The sequence below is a fragment of the Erpetoichthys calabaricus genome, chromosome 5 (genome assembly GCF_900747795.2).
Source record: "Erpetoichthys calabaricus chromosome 5, fErpCal1.3, whole genome shotgun sequence".
Classification (NCBI taxonomy): domain Eukaryota; kingdom Metazoa; phylum Chordata; class Cladistia; order Polypteriformes; family Polypteridae; genus Erpetoichthys; species Erpetoichthys calabaricus.
Genome location: NC_041398.2, coordinates 200039924 through 200057509, shown reverse-complemented (window position 1 = coordinate 200057509; position 17586 = coordinate 200039924). Strand labels below are relative to the sequence as shown.

Here is a 17586-nt window from a genome sequence, read left to right as displayed (position 1 = left end):
TTTTCGTGGAGAAGGATAGGCACATGGACTTCATTCACAAATAAAGGTAAAACCATAAACGGTTTTCAATTTTATAAAAAAAAAAAATGGGATGAGACTAAGAAAAAAATATTGTATTTATAAATGAAATTTTTACGTTAAATAAAATATTCTTTTGTTTTTCTTGTTATCCTTTTGTTGGACAAACTAAAATTGGTTAAAGCATCAGAATTAAAAGCTTTTAAATACAATTAAATATTTCATTTATGGTCAAAATTGAAATCCGTTTTTCTGGACACCACTCAATACTTTCGGTATTGTGAATTGTGGAATTGCAACGGCAAATTTAGAACACATAGAGGGTGCAGAGCAAATGCGCTCTTGCCGCTATAAACGTAAAGTTCTTTCTTACCCAATATGCTCCTTACCTATGTGTGTGTAAAGAATGCTGAAGAGATATGAAACATAACCAGTAGTCAATGCATACTGCCAACTAGTGAATGAGCTACTCGTTTGGGTTCATATATTTGTAAATCTGACTCTGAAAGGGTCAGTGCCTCACCAGCCTTGAACCTCAACGCACTTCACTGCTAAACACAGAGCGGGAGGTCTGAAACTTGAAAGTATACTCATCACTGTCTACAGCCAGACAGTGTACAGAAGTGGTCAAGAAATCTAATAGGGTTATATATGTTATATATCATGAGGTGTGGAGTATACATCAAGGGAGGTTATGGTTAAATTTTATAACACATTAGTGAGTCCATGCCTGGAGTATTGTGTGCTGATTTAGTCTCCATATTACAAAAAAGACTTGGAAGAACTAGAGAGAGATCAGAGAAGAATAACTAGACTGATTCTGGGACTAAAAGGCATGGGCAACAAGGAGAAATTGAAGAAGTCGAACCTTTTCGGTTTAAGCAAATGGAGATTAACAGGGGACATGACTGAAGCTTTCAAAATTATAAACAAAATCTTTACAGTAGATCTCAGTTGTTACTTTAAAATAAATTCTGCAACAAGAACACGGGACACAACTGGAAATTTGTTAAGGGCAGTTTTCACACAAATGTTAACGTTTTTCTTCACACAAAGACTCATAGACACGTGGAATAAATTACCAAAGTAGTGTGGTTGTTAATAAGACTTTAGGGCCCATCAAACCTCGACTTTATGTTATTTTGGAAAATCTAGACTACTAGGATGGACACATTCAATGGTCATCACAACTTTTCTAATGTTCTAATAATAACGTGAAATTTGTTGGGTGAATACTTTTTGTAGGTACTGTATAGGTGAATTAGGCACATATTGATTCAGTTTTCAACATTCACTTTGATTCTTAAGGGATAGTTTCTTATTTTTTTAGACTCTGGAGCTGTCTGAACCTTCATTTACACTTGCCAGTATCACCTCGGAGATTCAAGGTTGCTTTTAACGATGCTACTAATTTGTATATAAAAGAAAAAGTATGCCGCTGGAAGATTAATTTAGAACGTAACAGTTCAAAAGATGCAAATGCATTACTGTACTATCTGGCGTCTTCTATTCATTGCATCCTGCAGACGTTAAAGAGTGCTGAAACACATAATGTAAGATATTTTGTTACAAATATCTAAGACTTGAATAAACACGACTAACACATAACTCTGCAAATATGTTCGTAAGACAACACACTTGCATATAGCGCCAAACTTAAAAAAGAAGAAACGAGTTCAAAAATAGGCAGGAATTAAGTCTGAAATCTACAGACAACTGTCACGACATTATATTTACATTCCACGTCTTTCCTACCGATGACTGATGCAGGACACAGAAGGCGGCAATCTCTTCTCAGTTTCACACTTTTCCCCTTCTATAAGGCCCTCCTAGCCATTCGCGAGAATAGCGCGACTGTCGATTGGTGAACAAGATTGAGTGACAAAGTGATTCCTACAATGCCACGCCCACCGGCCCAAGGTTTCCAAGGTGTGTGTACTGTGTATGTCTAGTGATAGCTCGGCACATGCCTATAGACTCTGCCGGTGTTTTTCAGCTTCCTGTTTATATAGCGTCATTTCCGTTATTCCGTAGCAGCCGCCGCTGCGGGTAGGGCTGTTGCGGGAAGATGGCGACGGATAAACAGAAACATGAAGGCAGGGTGAAAATTGGACACTACATTCTAGGAGACACGCTTGGAGTTGGCACTTTCGGGAAAGTGAAAGGTAATAATCGCATGAGGATTCTGGCCTCAATCAGTGGGTTAGCGCAACCCAGGCGTGCGTGTTGACCCCATCTGTCATTGTGGTAGCTCAGGGGCTTGATGGACCACTTCCCGGGTATAGCATTTCTTGTATTCCACTAGCTAGTTGTGAAGGAGTATGCTTGCACTATGCGCATTGTATACATAAAGTGTTTAGTTGTGCTTGCTGGGATAACTAATTTCTAGTACCAGACCCTCTTGCTGCATGCTGCGTTTTTAGTGACAGAGCAGTCTAGATAGTTGCAATCTGAAGATTTTATCACCTGAAGGCGAAATATTAGGAATACCAGTAATGTTGAGTGTTCTGAAGTGACCACCGCTTCTGACTTTAGGAATCCATTGTGTCTCCCTCTGCGAGGTAGCGGAAAAAGCGGCTCCGCTAGGCAGGAGCGATCTGAGACTTCGGGCTGGCTTCAAAAGCATTAGCCACCGAGATGTCACCCGGGTGAATAAGTATAACACTTGATATGATTGGGAACGTTTTAGCTCTTTTCCGAACGTGTACGCTTTTTTAACGCCTTGAGGTCTTTGGAAGCACGAGGTAATGCAAGTTGTATTTCCAGTTTCATAGACGGATAATATCTAGTGATTGAGGAAGGAAATGCTAACCTCAGCTGATATGGCTACCTTTTACCTTAGGATGACTGGTCGATCGAGCCATTTTTGGAAAACAGCAAAAGCGTACATTTTTAATAGCTTACATGGATAGGAGTGTTAAAATGTGCTGGCCGCTTGATTACCCACCGTCATTTATAACCCATTAAAGGCTTAAAGCTAACCAGAAGCAGGAAGTACGGCTGACATCAGTCATTATTGGGGAATGGGGCAGAATATCTTGTGAAACTAACAGTCGTAATGACGATTGAAAAGTTAAACTAATGGCAAATTGTAATTAGTAATGTGTCAGTGTACACGTGGTCAGAGCAGAGGAATAACGTGTACTCTTTCCACATGGGGACAAATAAAGTGCTACCTACTGTATCTGTCAATACTAAGCTGGCTAGTGAATATTAGAACTGAACACAGTGGCTGTTAGTAAATAGCAAACTGCCTTTGGGGAGGGCTGACAGAAACCACATAACAAGTTTTATTATTTCTGAGAAGTAATTGGACACCATTGATGGTATCTGGTTACTGATGGATGTGAGGACTGAAGGGAAGTAGTCCATGGACTTTAGGATCTGTGCTAAATGTTAAATAATGTTAACCAAAATGAATATTATAGTAATACGTTTTATGATTATAATAGAATTAGGCATGAGCAATACACCAAATTTGCTGCCTACAGTACAGAGGTTTCTAGACTTATTTGTTACAAATAATTTCGTCCAGAGGCCAGGTCTTATTTGTAACCAACATAATAGGATGTCTTATTCCTGTTTCTCATGTATAGAGATAGAGAGCTCAATGGGTAACCAATTGCCTTTTCTAAGATATTTAGCACTGTTGCTAGATTGCCCTAGATTTGAATTTTGCCCTGGTCACTATTTAAAATGAGCATTTTTTTCCCCTTTGTAATTTTTTTTTTCTCTGGGTACTATGTTTTTCCGCTAATTTTGTGTATTGTCTTGAAGTACATTTTGGGTGAATGGGCATCTTGGCTGGAATGCTTGGAGTACCCTCAGCCAGCCTGGTGGCCACTATAATGGATGAACAGCGAGAAACTTCCTCCCAGAACAATGTTTTCACCCATAATGAGTTGCAGTATCCCTCTGGTGGAGCTCCCATTTGGGTACCCATAGGGCCGCATGGGAGTTGTTGGGCCGGTGGGCAGCTCTTTTTGGGTCTTTGGGTGCTGCTGGATGAGCTGCTGGGAGGAGGCAAACCCAGTCATATGTAGGTTGCACCTGATTCAGAAGTGCTTCCTAAATGCTGACTGTAGTGCTGATTTACTAGCAAGTTTTCCTAGTCAGGTAAGTTAGAGCTGGGGGAAGAGGACAGTGCTGACCTAGAGAAGAGGAAAAGTAAAAATGGAAGGAATAATGTATATTACTGGTTTTGTGTGCATATAATAACATCAGTTGGAGGTGTGGAATATCTTGGACTGTAGTCTGTGTCCTGGTCAGTTGTGTCTGGAGTTTGAGGTGAAAGACTCCCCCTACAATCCAGAGAGATTAAATCGATGGTTTTAAATTGGACCTGTATCAGTGAGTAAAACTGTGTATCGTTTACCTTGGAATTTGGATGTTGGAGCTGGGAATGATGTTACACCCGAGTTGACCATGTTTCAATAAAACATTCGGAAAGCTGATACACCAGAGTTGACCGAGTTCCAATAAAACATTTGGAAAACCAATATGGATATGTCCAGGAAATCCTTTGTTGTGCTTGCTGCATCTGAATAAATAGCAGTTAATAAAAAAAAAACGATTAGGCAGTATTTTGCATATCCAAACACCGTAGCAACGTCCACAGGTAGAGGTTGGACAGTACTGTATGTATGACTGATGTAATGAGACACAAACAGACAGAAGTGCTAATAAACAGTATAATGCTGCAGCTTTCATTAAAGTTCATGGTGTATGTTGCCATTTTGGATTAACATCACGATCTGAAATCCAACTTAAAAGGGTATTTCAGCTGAAAATTCTGACTAGGAACTCGGAAATTCTGAGTTTCCACTTTAAATGGAACTCGGCATTCATGTGAGTGTGCATATCTAGGGTTGTTTCTTGACTTGTGTTTCATTCTAATGTGATAGGCTTTGGCCTACTGCGACACTGAATTCAGTTAAGCTGGTTTGAAAATGGATGGAGCAATATGAGTGCTTTTATCTATCCTACCTTCTTGAACAGGTATAGAAAAGACATCCATCCATTTTCCAACCCGCTGAATCCGAACACAGGGTCACGGGGGTCTGCTGGAGCCAATCCCAGCCAACACAGGGCACAAGGCAGGAACCAATCCCGGGCAGGGTGCCAACCCACCGCAGGACACACACAAACACACCCACACAAGTATCACAGTTTTGTCATGTAATTTATCACAAAGGACTTTTGCTGTCTGTGGTGGCACAGTATTGGTATGGTGGTCTTATGTCACCATCCTTTTCTTCCCACTCTTGTCTATTTGGGGGACTTGGCCTGTTCTTTCTGTTTGTGGGTTTTCTTAAGGTACTTTAGGTACCTCTTACATCAGAAACCTATGCATATTGTTTTAACTGTCTTGTCTAAACTGCCATGATCTATCTATCTATCTATCTATCTATCTATCTATCTATCTATCTATCTATCTATCTATCTATCTATCTATCTATCTATCTATCTATCTATGATCTGATCTGATTGAACATGAATTTGTGAGTGAATGTGCCCAGCAGTGGCTTGGGATCCCATCCATGGTTCATCCCTGGTCTCTTGCTGACACATTAAACTGTTTGCTCTTTTTTGTGAGGGCTGAAATAGACTGTGAGCAGTTTTTATTTATTAGTATAAAAGAGTAACAATTTTTGCCACTAGTGTTAGTGAGCTGAAGAAGTATTAAGTTAACGTGCTGTTTATGTTTAAGTCCAGGGTTTATGATCATTTTGGGTTCAGTGTTATAGGGAAGAAAGATCTTAATGTAAAATATTTATTTTGCAAAACTTTGAAAGAAATTAGGAGCATTTGCACACTACCAAGGAAATTTATCACATTCATATTTGAATTTTTGTGTACACTGAAATGTACATTACAGTATAAATATTAGCAATAAAGAAGAAAGCCTGCAGTTCAATAAGAAAGAAAATGCTTTTCATTTTCCAATTAAAGGCTCATTACAACTTGTGTCTATTCCTCCTTTTAACTAGAGAAGTCTGCACATATAAGACTCCCCACCTCCACTGACAGAAATGCTTGAAGGGTAATTTATATTTTATGCTGAGGTGAATTTTGCATTCTGTGTGTACACAAAGTAATTATAACCAGAACAAAAGCAGAAAAGCACAGATATTGCTGTATGGGTCTTTTTTGTTTTTAGTTACAAAACACAGTTTTACCATTACCTTGATGATTAATGTCCAATTTGGAGATTATGGAATTGACAAGTGTGGGGGAGAGGTGAGATTTCTGTTGATAATTCTACTTCATAATCATGACAGATGTGTCCTTTTTTTGTAAAATAACACCTAGGATTTGTACACCCAACATCATCATAAAAAACTCCACCATTTGTTGTCTTATTCTTTTACTTTTTTAATGTGCAGTGAGAAAGCATGCCTATCAAAAACAATGTGCTATAATCTTTAAACATACTGTTTAAAGGTGCTTGCTGTTTGTTTAGTAAAACTGATAACTAATAAGGCTTGAATCAAAGTCCATAGCAATTGCATGTCAACACAAGTACATGCTGCCTTGCTTGTATGTAACCAACTTAAACTGACAAACTTCAAGACATAGGAATAGCTCTTAATATATTTATTTAGTGGATGAAATTGCAGAAAGTATTCAGACCCCTTCACTTTCCTCACATTTTTGCAGCATTATGCTAAAATTGTTTAAATTAATTTCTTCCCACATCAAGCACCACTTAGTAATTCAGAACGATTTAGTGAAAACAGGATTTTAAAAACGTTTGTGTGTGTGTGTGTGTGTGTGTGTATATTTTAAAAATAAAAAACTGAAATGTCATATTAACAGTTATTCTGACCCTTTACCCAGCGTTTACTTGAGGCTGCGTTGGCAGCAATCACAACCTGGAGTCTTCTTGGGTATGATGTGACAAGCTTCACACACCTGAATTTGGGGATTTTTTGTCATTCATTTCTTCAGCTCCTCCCAAGCCTTGTGAGGTTGGATGGAGCCTGTTGACGGACAATTATTTTAAGGTTTCTCCAGAGAATGCTGGATTGGGTTAAAATCAGGGCATGGTGGGTTACTCAAAGACATTAACAGAGTTGTCCCTAAGCCACTCCTGCGTTGTGTTTTATTTTTTGCTTAGGGTCATTGTCCTGTTGAAAGGTGAACCTTTGGCCCAGTCTCAGGTCCAGGGCACTTAGAGTAGGTTTTCATTTATCACTGTACTTTGCTGTATTAAGCTTTCCTCCAATCCTGACTAGTCTTGCAGTCCTTGTCTCTGATAGACATCCCCACAGCATGATGCTTCCACCCTCATTGTTTGCCATTGGAATGGTATTGTGCAAATGATGAGCCCTGGTTTACTCAAGACATGACACATAAAATTGAGCCAAAATTACCCAATCTTGGCGTAATCAGACTAGAGACTGGTATTGTACAGTCTGTGAGTACTTTAGGTGTTTTTGTGCAGATTACAAGGTAAATTCCATATGTCTTTTACTAAAAATAGGCTTCTGGCCACCGTTCCGTAAAGCCCAGTGATGGTTGTTCTTCTGGAAGTTTCTCCCATGTCCACCATCAGGTTCTTGATTTCCTCTCTTACCAAGGCCCTTCTCGCCTAATTGCTACATTTGTCAAGATAGCTAGCTCTTAGAAGAGTTGTTGTTGTTCCAAATGGAGCCTGCTGTGGTCTTGAGAACCTTCAATGTAGCATAAATGTTTTTATAAAGTCCACATATCTGTATCCGCACAATCCGCTACAGGCAGTTCTTTTGACCTTGTGGCTTTTTCCTTGTGTGCCTTTCCTAATCATGTCCAATCTACGAAATTTACCACAGGAGGATACTCGGAGCATCTCTACAATGATCAGTAGAATGGGATGCACCTGAGCCAAATGTCCTAGCAAAGGATCCAAATACATGTGTCAATGTGATAGTTCAGCTTTTTATTTGTAATAAATTTGCATAAAATTCTAATGTCATATTTTTGCTTTGTCATTCTGGGCTATTGAGAGTTACTTGATAAGGGGCATAGATTCATTTAAACAATTTTAGAATAAGACTGCAACATAACAAATTGTGAAAAAAGTGAAAGGGTCTTTCTGAATGCACTTTATTTGTTCATTGACAAGTCCACTGCAGAAGCTGTGTGAGCGGTAGTGTTTTCTTGAATTATTTGTAAACCTTTGCAAAACAGGTGTGTGTAAAACTAGTTTAGTTTAATTAGTTCTTTTCACAATAAAAACAGAATAACTGAAATTCACTTGTTAGTTCCTAAGGGAGTAATTAATTTCAGTAGTGTTTTTAGCATGATTATTGTGATGGGGCCATACCAGAATCTTCCTGTATGTGTGTATAGTTCTCGAACATTTACTTAAACTTACCTAACTAATAGTACACCTTTCATATCACAAAAAAATCAGTCAAATGATGCGATGCTGTTTCCTGGTCTGTCTTGATGGGCATCAAATCAGGGGTTGGCGAGCGAAGCGAGCAGGGGGCAAAGCCCCCTAGAGCTATTTAAAAAAAAAAAGTTAAGAGTCTCACATCCACCTGCTGCTCAGGACATTATATTTGCTATGACCTGCTTAAATTGAAATGGCAACACCTCAGGTTTAGTATCGAAAGTCATTGAGGTGAAAAAGTACAAGGAGCAAATGTAGGTTTGGAAAATTTGAAATAAAATTGCTTAAGAAGACAAATATAAGGGTTGTTATAGTATATTTTAATAGTTAAATTACAGAGAGAAGTTGATTGCTTATTTTGCACAACATCCGATGGTACTGTGCCCCACTAACCTTTGTCTTAAGTATGCAGGTTTTAGCAGATTATAAAATTAAAAGTTAATTTAGGGAACTTATTTTAAATGAATAAAGTGGAATGTACAGTATTTGAGCAAATGTTAATTCATAATTAAACTTCAGCAATGTGTTACTTGCATGTTCTTTTGGAAATATTTATAGTATATCACTCGCTGAAATGCAGAGAATAAATTATTGCCCCTTTTGCAAGTTTAAACTTCAAGGCTAAGGTCCTCAAGTGCTAGACATTTGTTAGCATAGTTTATCCCTTCCTTAGGCTGATGCAATCTTATGCCCTTAGTTGGCAGTGACTCTGCAAATGAGTGCAGGAATGCCTTACAGAGCAAGGTATTTCATGCCTTTCTTGCAAAGATATTAAAATGTTAAAGGTTTGAGCAGCGTAGGAAATAACTATGTTTAATTGGCAATCTCCACATTAAAAGACCAAAATGCAACACAGAAACTAAAAAATATAATTTTATCTAATCAGAACAATAAAATTGGTTTATTTCTTCTAAATAAATAGTCAAAAAGTTACAAATTAAGCGGTGTGTATTTTCTGATTCCTTTCTTGTTATGCTTTGCTTAAAGATAAGCAATATATTAATCTAATAATAAAAATTAATATGAAATAAATGAACATTTCAATATTAATTCTATACAGAAATAAGGAAAATATTGCAAAGGGAAACTTTATTGCATCATAATTGGGCATCTTTAGGATATTCCACAAAGACAAGCTCATCATCTTCATCATTGTAAAACAATACTAATTTAACATTTTACCTAAGAGCTACTTTGTTAATCTAGCTTAATTTAAACCATTTGTAAGCCATCATCTTCAAAACAATTGACCATCTCTCAATGTAACCAGACGTGATACTTGCCTGATCCATATTACTAAACAAGAATGGTAAACCGGAAGGCACGGACGCAGGTACACGGTGATGGACGCAGGAGACATAGTGCGCAGGCGCCTACAGCGCGCGTCTCATAAACCGCAAGCAAAGTCTGATCCACCGCGAACGAAGGAGTCACGGCTCAAAAACGAAAGAGCTCTTCTAACGAAGGAGTCACGGCTCAAAAACGAAAGAGCTCAACTAACGCCACACAGAAAAGAGGATTCTGCACTGCACCCCAGAGTCAAACGGAAGACACTACGGAGTCCGCAAAGGTCCACAAAGATAGTACGAAAGGCGCAGGCGCCTACAATGCGCTTCTGAACTAAACGTCCACACTACACAGCATGGTCCAGGTAATAAGAACAAACAAATTCTCTGTATTAAACATTCGGCATCCTCACACGTCCAAACCATATAGCATATGTGAATCACATTACAGTGATGCATTATTAACAAATAGATAAAATCAATGAACGCAGGCGCCTACAACGCGCGTCTGAAATGCCGCAAGCAAAGCAGGCACGGCTCCATGACGGACATACAGAAACGAGCCCGCCTGAATACAATTAATGAACGCAGGCGCCTACAAGGCGCCTCTCAAACAGTAGAGGCAATAGATAAACGGCAAAGAAAGGAACGACAAACAGCCACTAAACAATTCCACCAATTAGCTGACAACGCATTCTGTAATGAGTCCACTATTAATGAACATTCATTCATTCATCCATCCATCCATTTTCCAACCCGCTGAATCTGAACACAGGGTCACGGGGGTCTGCTGGAGCCAATCCCAGCCAACACAGGGCACAAGGCAGGAACCAATCCCGGGCAGGGTGCCAACCCACCGTAGTCATTCATTAGGATTAATGAATATCATTTGCTGTCATTGTTATTTACTTAACTTCCCTGAAGAAACAACTGGCAATACAACTAATGAGTTTACACGTTGTTGTCAAAAGGGTCAGGTTAGACTGCCTCCTTTAGATGACTTTCCTGAATATCTACGGAAGCTTCTATCTAACAATGTACCCGAAAGTAAAAACTTTATGGACTGCATTGGATCCTACAATAGTTCATTTGCTTTTGCATCTACCGGGTTGAATATCAGGCCACCAGCTGGCAATGGCCCATACTGCTTTCGCGTATGTGGACAAATATTACATCGGATTTGAACAGTGCACCCTGAACCAAATCATGAACGCAAATATGCACAAATCTACGTGTTAGATCCAGATGTCGCAATCTATCAACGAATGACCCTTCCTGAAAACAAGCAATACACAGAGCTGATAATGAGAAACGTCACTGAAGTCATAAACAGTCACCCATTAGCTTAGTCTACAAAAGTACTTACAGGATCAAATTCTAACAATACTGTTTTGATTCCTAAAGTTGACCTTACAAGTTCTGACCTGGAATTACCTTTTACACTTTAATGACGCCAATTTCCCATTAAACCTGCATTTGCCATGACAATCAAGAAATCCCAAGGACAACCCATGGACAGAGTTGGCATATACCTCTCTGAGCCTGTACTTGGACATGGACAACTTTATGTAGCCTTCTCAAGAGTTCGGCGTTCATCTGACATTAAAGTTAAAGTTGTAGATACTCCATACCAAGGAAAACTCATTCAAGGACAACACCCCATCTTTACTACAAATGTTGTGTATAAAGAAATATTCCAATAAATCTTTCTAATGTGCCATGCTATGGGTTTCTAATGTGCCATGCTATGGGTTCTGTACTTCCTTTGTTCGTCATCTACACCTTTACACTCCAATATATCTCATACATACATCAATGTATTTTGGGTTACCCAACACCAGGGGTTGGCGAGCGAAGCGAGCAGGGGGCGGAGCCCCCTAGTTAGTGCCGGAAAGCAACAAAATCACTGGCAGCAGTGGTAGTTATAACTCTATTTTGTGGTAAATCTTGGCAAGCTTTGTAGTACATCCACGGTGTCTTTATCATCACATTTTTAGTTAAAAGCCAATAAAACCTAGAAGGCTGACTTTTTTAAATAAAAAGGCTTGTTTTCTAAGAATAAGTTCATTTTTTGTATGGTACGTTTTAAATTGGAACTTTTTCTTCTCTAGTATATATCTTTTTGCCTAAAATTCATGACATTTGAAGAAATGGCTTGACAGTGTATGTGTTTGCTACTCACAATCTGGCCAACCAGTCAGCTGCAAAGATTTTCAGCCTGTTCCTTTGGTTACATGTGTAACTTTATCGTTTGATTCAGCAGTTTCCATGACTACACTGTGTCTCTGAAAACTAAAGCTGCTGTTGGACTGAAAAGGTGTGATTCACACAGGATCAGAAACAAAGTTACAAAGTTGGTGAAAGCAAGCTGTGCAAAATTATGGACAAGAACAGAAAGACAGATTAAAATAAACTAAACAGATTAAAATAAACTAAAGTGTTGAATAATCAAATTATCTGTAAGGAAAGCAATTAGGTTTTATAATAGAACTGTCTGATGAACATTATAGTTTGCAGTATATGTAAGGTAAAAACAGAATTTTTTGTTTTTACCGTACATATACTGCAAACTATAATGTTCATCAGACAGTTCTATTATAAATTAATTGTTATTTTAATACGACATGTCTTATTTGTACTTAATCCAAAATAATTAAACAAATTAGCCAAATGCTGAATATTATTTTGTACTTAAGTCTAGAAAGAGTGAAAATGATAAAGAAAGCCAGTTAGCAGACACCAATGTGTGTGTGTATTTTCCTAATCACTTACAGATTTTTAAGGAAAAAATGATTAGATAAGATTTGTTGCCTTACATTTCTTTCTTTTTTTTTTTGTATGTCGGCTTAATTTCTTTTTCACTCCATGAATTGATTGCTATTTGTCCCATTTTAGATGAATTTGACATTTGAAAGTTGAATGACTAGTTTGGTATTTTTGAAGGTGAATATACATTTTCTACCGGAAGTCCAGCTTCCATTCTTTCCAAACCCTTTTATTTTATTAAGTGAAGCAAAATTTAGTTAATTTTTCAAAAAAGGAAAAAGGGTAATCTAGGGTAGTGTGAAACTCAAGCCAGTAGGGCTCCAGACCAAAGTTAACCGTGCTGAATAGCTCACTGCAAATAAACATAGCTCCCAGTTTTACAAAACATGTAGTCTGCATTTGAGGCATTTTTTTTTTTTGACAAGAAATTACATTTTACTTGTGTCGTATAATCCAAGTCTTTTGTCTAATCACTAGCTAAAAATGTGCAAAACAAACAATCTTATTGAGTCAAAGACAGTCAAAAGTATGCTCCTGTGAAACCAGTTACCTAATGCGATATACTCAGTGATTTACTCCAAATGGTTTGTGACTCGCTCTGATAAAATCAAGCAGGTTTGCTTTTTTCTTTATTCCTAGAGGTGGGATCTGTGTGCATGAGAGTGGACCATCAATGAATGCTCATCCAGAAGTACAATGCATAGAAGATAGCGAAGATTAATAAAGAACACAGGGGCTTTGGACCTCACAAACAGAGGCTTGTCTGTCTGATGTCTCCTGTTTTACATACCATGACAGAATAGAAGGAGAAACAAAACAGCAAAAATCATGGATGAACTCACAACAGCTTGTTAACCCTTCATACGGTGCCAGTCATCAGAAAATGGGGCAAGCACGACTGTTCTTGGATGTCAACACATGGTTAGTAAATGTGCCATGGACGTCATTTTACGTTGTGTAAATTGACATGATCTGGCAACAAGATCAGCAACTGTAGTGGGTATAAAATGTCAAAACAAAATAGGAACAAAAATCATGGCCCTGAACTTTCAGGTGACCTCCTCTTCAAAACTTCCAGTACTTTTAAACTATGGCTTATAGTATTCGGACATACTTCCCCCTCAAATGAATAAATTCTGGTAGCACATCGATGAGTTTGTGGGACCTTCTTTTACAAGGATCGCTGTTCACTGCCTAAGTGTAAATAAGATGCTACTGAGTCGCCCTTTTCTGAGGTCTGCTGTTATTCCAGATGTTATCCAAATGAACTAGTGCTAGGAATGGAAATACATCTATATAGTTTGTTTACTGTCTCTGTTGTTTTGCTAGAAAAGTAAATAGAAGCATTTGACTGGCATATAGCCTTTATGCACTGGTATGAAAAATGTGGGTGATTGTCTTCCAAATTGTATGCCAGCTTATATGTGCTTGCTTACTCTAGCGGAGATATATTTTTTGAAAAGTAATGCCTATTTAGATCTTCTGATTCAGCTGAATCGGTCAAAGCAATGTGTAATTATTTTGCTTTATTTTATTTGGACATTTGTGAAAATACAAATTAGTGTAAAAAGTATTTACAGCATTTGAGTTGATAGGAGTACCACAGTGTGAATTGAAATGTCAGACAGAAAAGGACATCTTGTAGAGGTGACGGCTTGTTTACATAAGCCTATTCTCTCCAGTCCAAAAAAAGAGCATTATTTTGAAAATATGATTGTGTTATGTCTCAAAACTATTTGTTGCATACAAGACATTAGCTTCTCTTGTGTGTGCCCTGCCCTTAAATTTAGTTTGAAGGAGTTAGTTTAAGTAATCTTGTAATAACTAGGTAACAAGGCAATATTGTAGTAAATTCTCCTGGTTTGCAGCGCCAGGGGCATGGGTTTTATTCGATTTTGGTCACAGTCTTTATGGATTTTAAACATTATTTTCTTTGTGTGTTGGTTCATATGTATGCATGTTAATAAGTGTACCTTGTGATCTACTGGAACCAAGTGCTTCATACATGTCTAGATTTCAGCTGCAGTAGTGCTTAATCTTATTTCTACATGCTCCTTGATATCAAAAGAGAACATGCTATCAGTTCTGTCAACTTCATGTAAGAAACCCATGTGCAGACTAGCACAACAAACAGTTTTGAATTGGTGGGAATAAGCATTTGTCTAAGTGTTTAGAAAAAAAAATGTCACCAGCAAAAATGCATAGCCTCAGTGCTCAAACCATTATTAAATTACTGTACATTTTCAGCTTAAGTTATTTTTCAGTAACCATGCTCCTGAGGATATATTTACTGTAAGAAACAAGTGAAGCAGAGTGCTGAAATTATTTTTGTGAGACGGCATCACTTTTGAAGGAAGTTATATTTTATTGAAAACAATTTTAGTATGAACTTTCATACATATCTTGTGTGAAACAATATGCAGAAACCTTCTTTACTTTGAAGTGAATATATTTGGCATTTTGTTTTTGTGTTTTGCTTTTGTTACACATTTATTTTTGAGGCATATTGGCTGGAAATCTATAGGCAGCTTAGTGAGGAGCATTTTTTTATATATATTATCACTAATTACAGCTTCACTCAACAAATATTCACACAAGTCATGGTTGTGAAAAAATAAGTTTGGCTTCCAAAATGCCAACTATAGAAGCCAGGCCATTTTATTTTGGTTGTTCCAATAACACAGTTGAAATGTTGCTGGAGCTTGTTAAAGTTTTGACCCTTGTCTTATTCTTTCTGCCAAATGAAAACAATAACTTAGAATTACGTTTTCATGGTTTTATGTTGTAAAACCTCTTTTGACAAAAATCCATCATTCTTCTATATTTTTATTACATTGGCAGAAAAGATATAGTAAGGTTTCTATTTTTTTGCATAAAGTGAATTAATATTTTTAAATTGAATATGCAAATTAAACTAGTTGATAATTTAAAACTGGCATGATCTGAGGGAGTGCACTATTAGTAGTTGTAGTATCACATGTATAGAACTCACTGTTCAATTATTACCATGCAAGCATAATTCACTTTCTGGTAATAATAATAATAATAATAATACTACATTTTGTTAATGTAGTGCATTTCCCATTCTCAAAGCACTTCATAGAAATTCAGAAGGAACGGGGCATATATAATATTGGATACAACTAATATCTGCATAAAACACCAAATAAAGATAAGCACAGGATATATAAAGCATTGAAAAAGAATAGAAGACAATAAACTAGAATAAAATACAAAATAATGCAAGAAAACATTGAACAAATAACATAATTTGTGATACAAACACAAATCATCTGGATAGTGAGGGTAAACTGAAGGAAGAGTCGGAATGTCAAGGAAAGCTAAATGCCTTCCTGAACAAAGAATTAATTGAGTCAAATGATCTAATTAGTTTCGGATGGTCATTCCAAAGTCTGGGCACTATAGAGCTGAGGGCTCTGTCACCCATAGAGTACAGGTTAGTGTGGGGCATGATGAAAGTGCTAGAATCAGTGGTCCTAAATGGATGGGCAGGAGCATTGTGATGGAGGAGGTTACTGATCTAGTCCAAAGCAAGGTCCATTAAAGATTTATAAGTTGTTAATAGAATAAATCCTGTAAAACACAGGGAGACAGTGAAGGCAAAGCAGGATGAGTGTTATGTGCTTGCAGTTGTGGGTCTGTGTATAGACTCTTTCAGCAGAGTTTTGAATTACCTGGAACTGTGATTACAAATTAGAAGGGGTGACTGCCAGTAGGAAGTAGAAGATGCAGGATGTAATACAAGCATAGACAAGTTTCTCAGCATTAGAAAAGGAGAGGAATGAGTGAACACAGGAATGAGTGTTATGGAGGTGAAAGTAATAATGTTTCTTAATGTGGTTTATGTGGGTAGAATAAGTAAGGGAGGAATCAAAAATGATATCAAGGTTCCTAGCAGAAGATGAAGGTCTGGGTGACATCAGCACCATGAGTAACTGAAGTGGAGCTGAGCTTTAGTGCCAATTAGCACATATTTTGTTTTGTTGCAGTTTAATTTCAAACTGTTATATTCCATCCAGGTTTTAATTTCACAGAGTAAAGTTGTGAGCTGAGCAACTCTGGTGAGCTTTCACTTTTAACGCTGAAATAGATCAGAGAATCAACATCATAAAAATATTAATCCAGTCCAAAGCTACAAATAATATGGTCAAGTGATATCATGCAGATACAGAAGAGCAGAGGGCCAAGGACAGAGCCTTGAGGGACTCCTTGAGTGACTGGTGCTGAGTTGGACCTGCTGTTGCCAAGACTAACAAACACTTTCCTATCAGTTAGATAGGACTTAAACTAAAGGAGGGCAATGCCCTGACTGTTTTCAAATCTGAACAGTATAATATTGTGCTTAACACTATCAAATGCTACTGTAAGGTCTAACTGAATTTAAATGCCAATCTGCTCAGTGTCTGCTTCCATAAGCCAATCATTAGTTAATTGAAACAGAGCAGTTTCACAGCTGTGCTTTGCCATGAAATGAGTGGATTCCATTTGGTTATTACAGATTAAGTAACTCATGAGTTAGGAGGCCACAACACGACTGAAAACTTTTGACAGAAAAGAAAAAGTACCGGACTTTTTTAATGCTGGGTTTACAGAAGAGATTTTCAAAGTAACTGTCACAGAGCTGGTTTTAGGAGATGTGTTTGTTGTTGTTGTTAACAGTCAGGACTATGGAATGAAGGCAGGATTTGAGAAATGTTGTGGTGATGGGGTCGAGTGCACAAGTATTGGGCTTTATCATATAGAGCAGGCTATATACAGTAGATGTTTCAGGTAAAAATTTGGGAAAGGAGTTGAATGTTGAGGGAAAACATAAAAGTTATAAATGAAGGATGGATTTGTGTTAGTTGAATTATTTAGGTTTTTAATTTTATCACATAAAAAAGTAAAGGGATATTTCACAGTCTTCAGTGGAAGAGGAAATTAGGCCAGATGCAGGTTGAAGTTGTTTATCAACTACAGAGAATATAACCCTTGGGTTATGAAGTCCACTGTCTTTTATTCTGTCATAATGCACATTGTTGGCTGCAATAAATTTATCTTTGTAAGCTCTTTGAACATTGGAGAAAGTCTTCGGGTGTACAGTGAGGCCAGTCTTATGTGACATTCTCTCTAGGT

The 17586-nt window shown here is 37.6% G+C and overlaps 1 protein-coding gene across 2 annotated transcripts in view; it reads left to right on the top strand.

Annotated features, from left to right (window-relative positions):
* Positions 1–2030: 2030 nt before the first annotated feature.
* prkaa1 (protein kinase, AMP-activated, alpha 1 catalytic subunit) overlaps positions 2031–17586 on the top strand; it is a 65381-nt gene continuing 49825 nt past the window's right edge. The window contains exon 1 of one of the 2 annotated variants that reach the window (XM_028802396.2): positions 2031–2183. In XM_028802396.2, the coding sequence (XP_028658229.1) occupies positions 2087–2183 (97 nt within the window). In that variant the 5' untranslated portion in view covers positions 2031–2086. Of the gene's footprint in view, positions 2184–13352; positions 13372–17586 lie in introns of those variants that run through there. The other variant, XM_051928491.1, reaches the window with a different exon arrangement.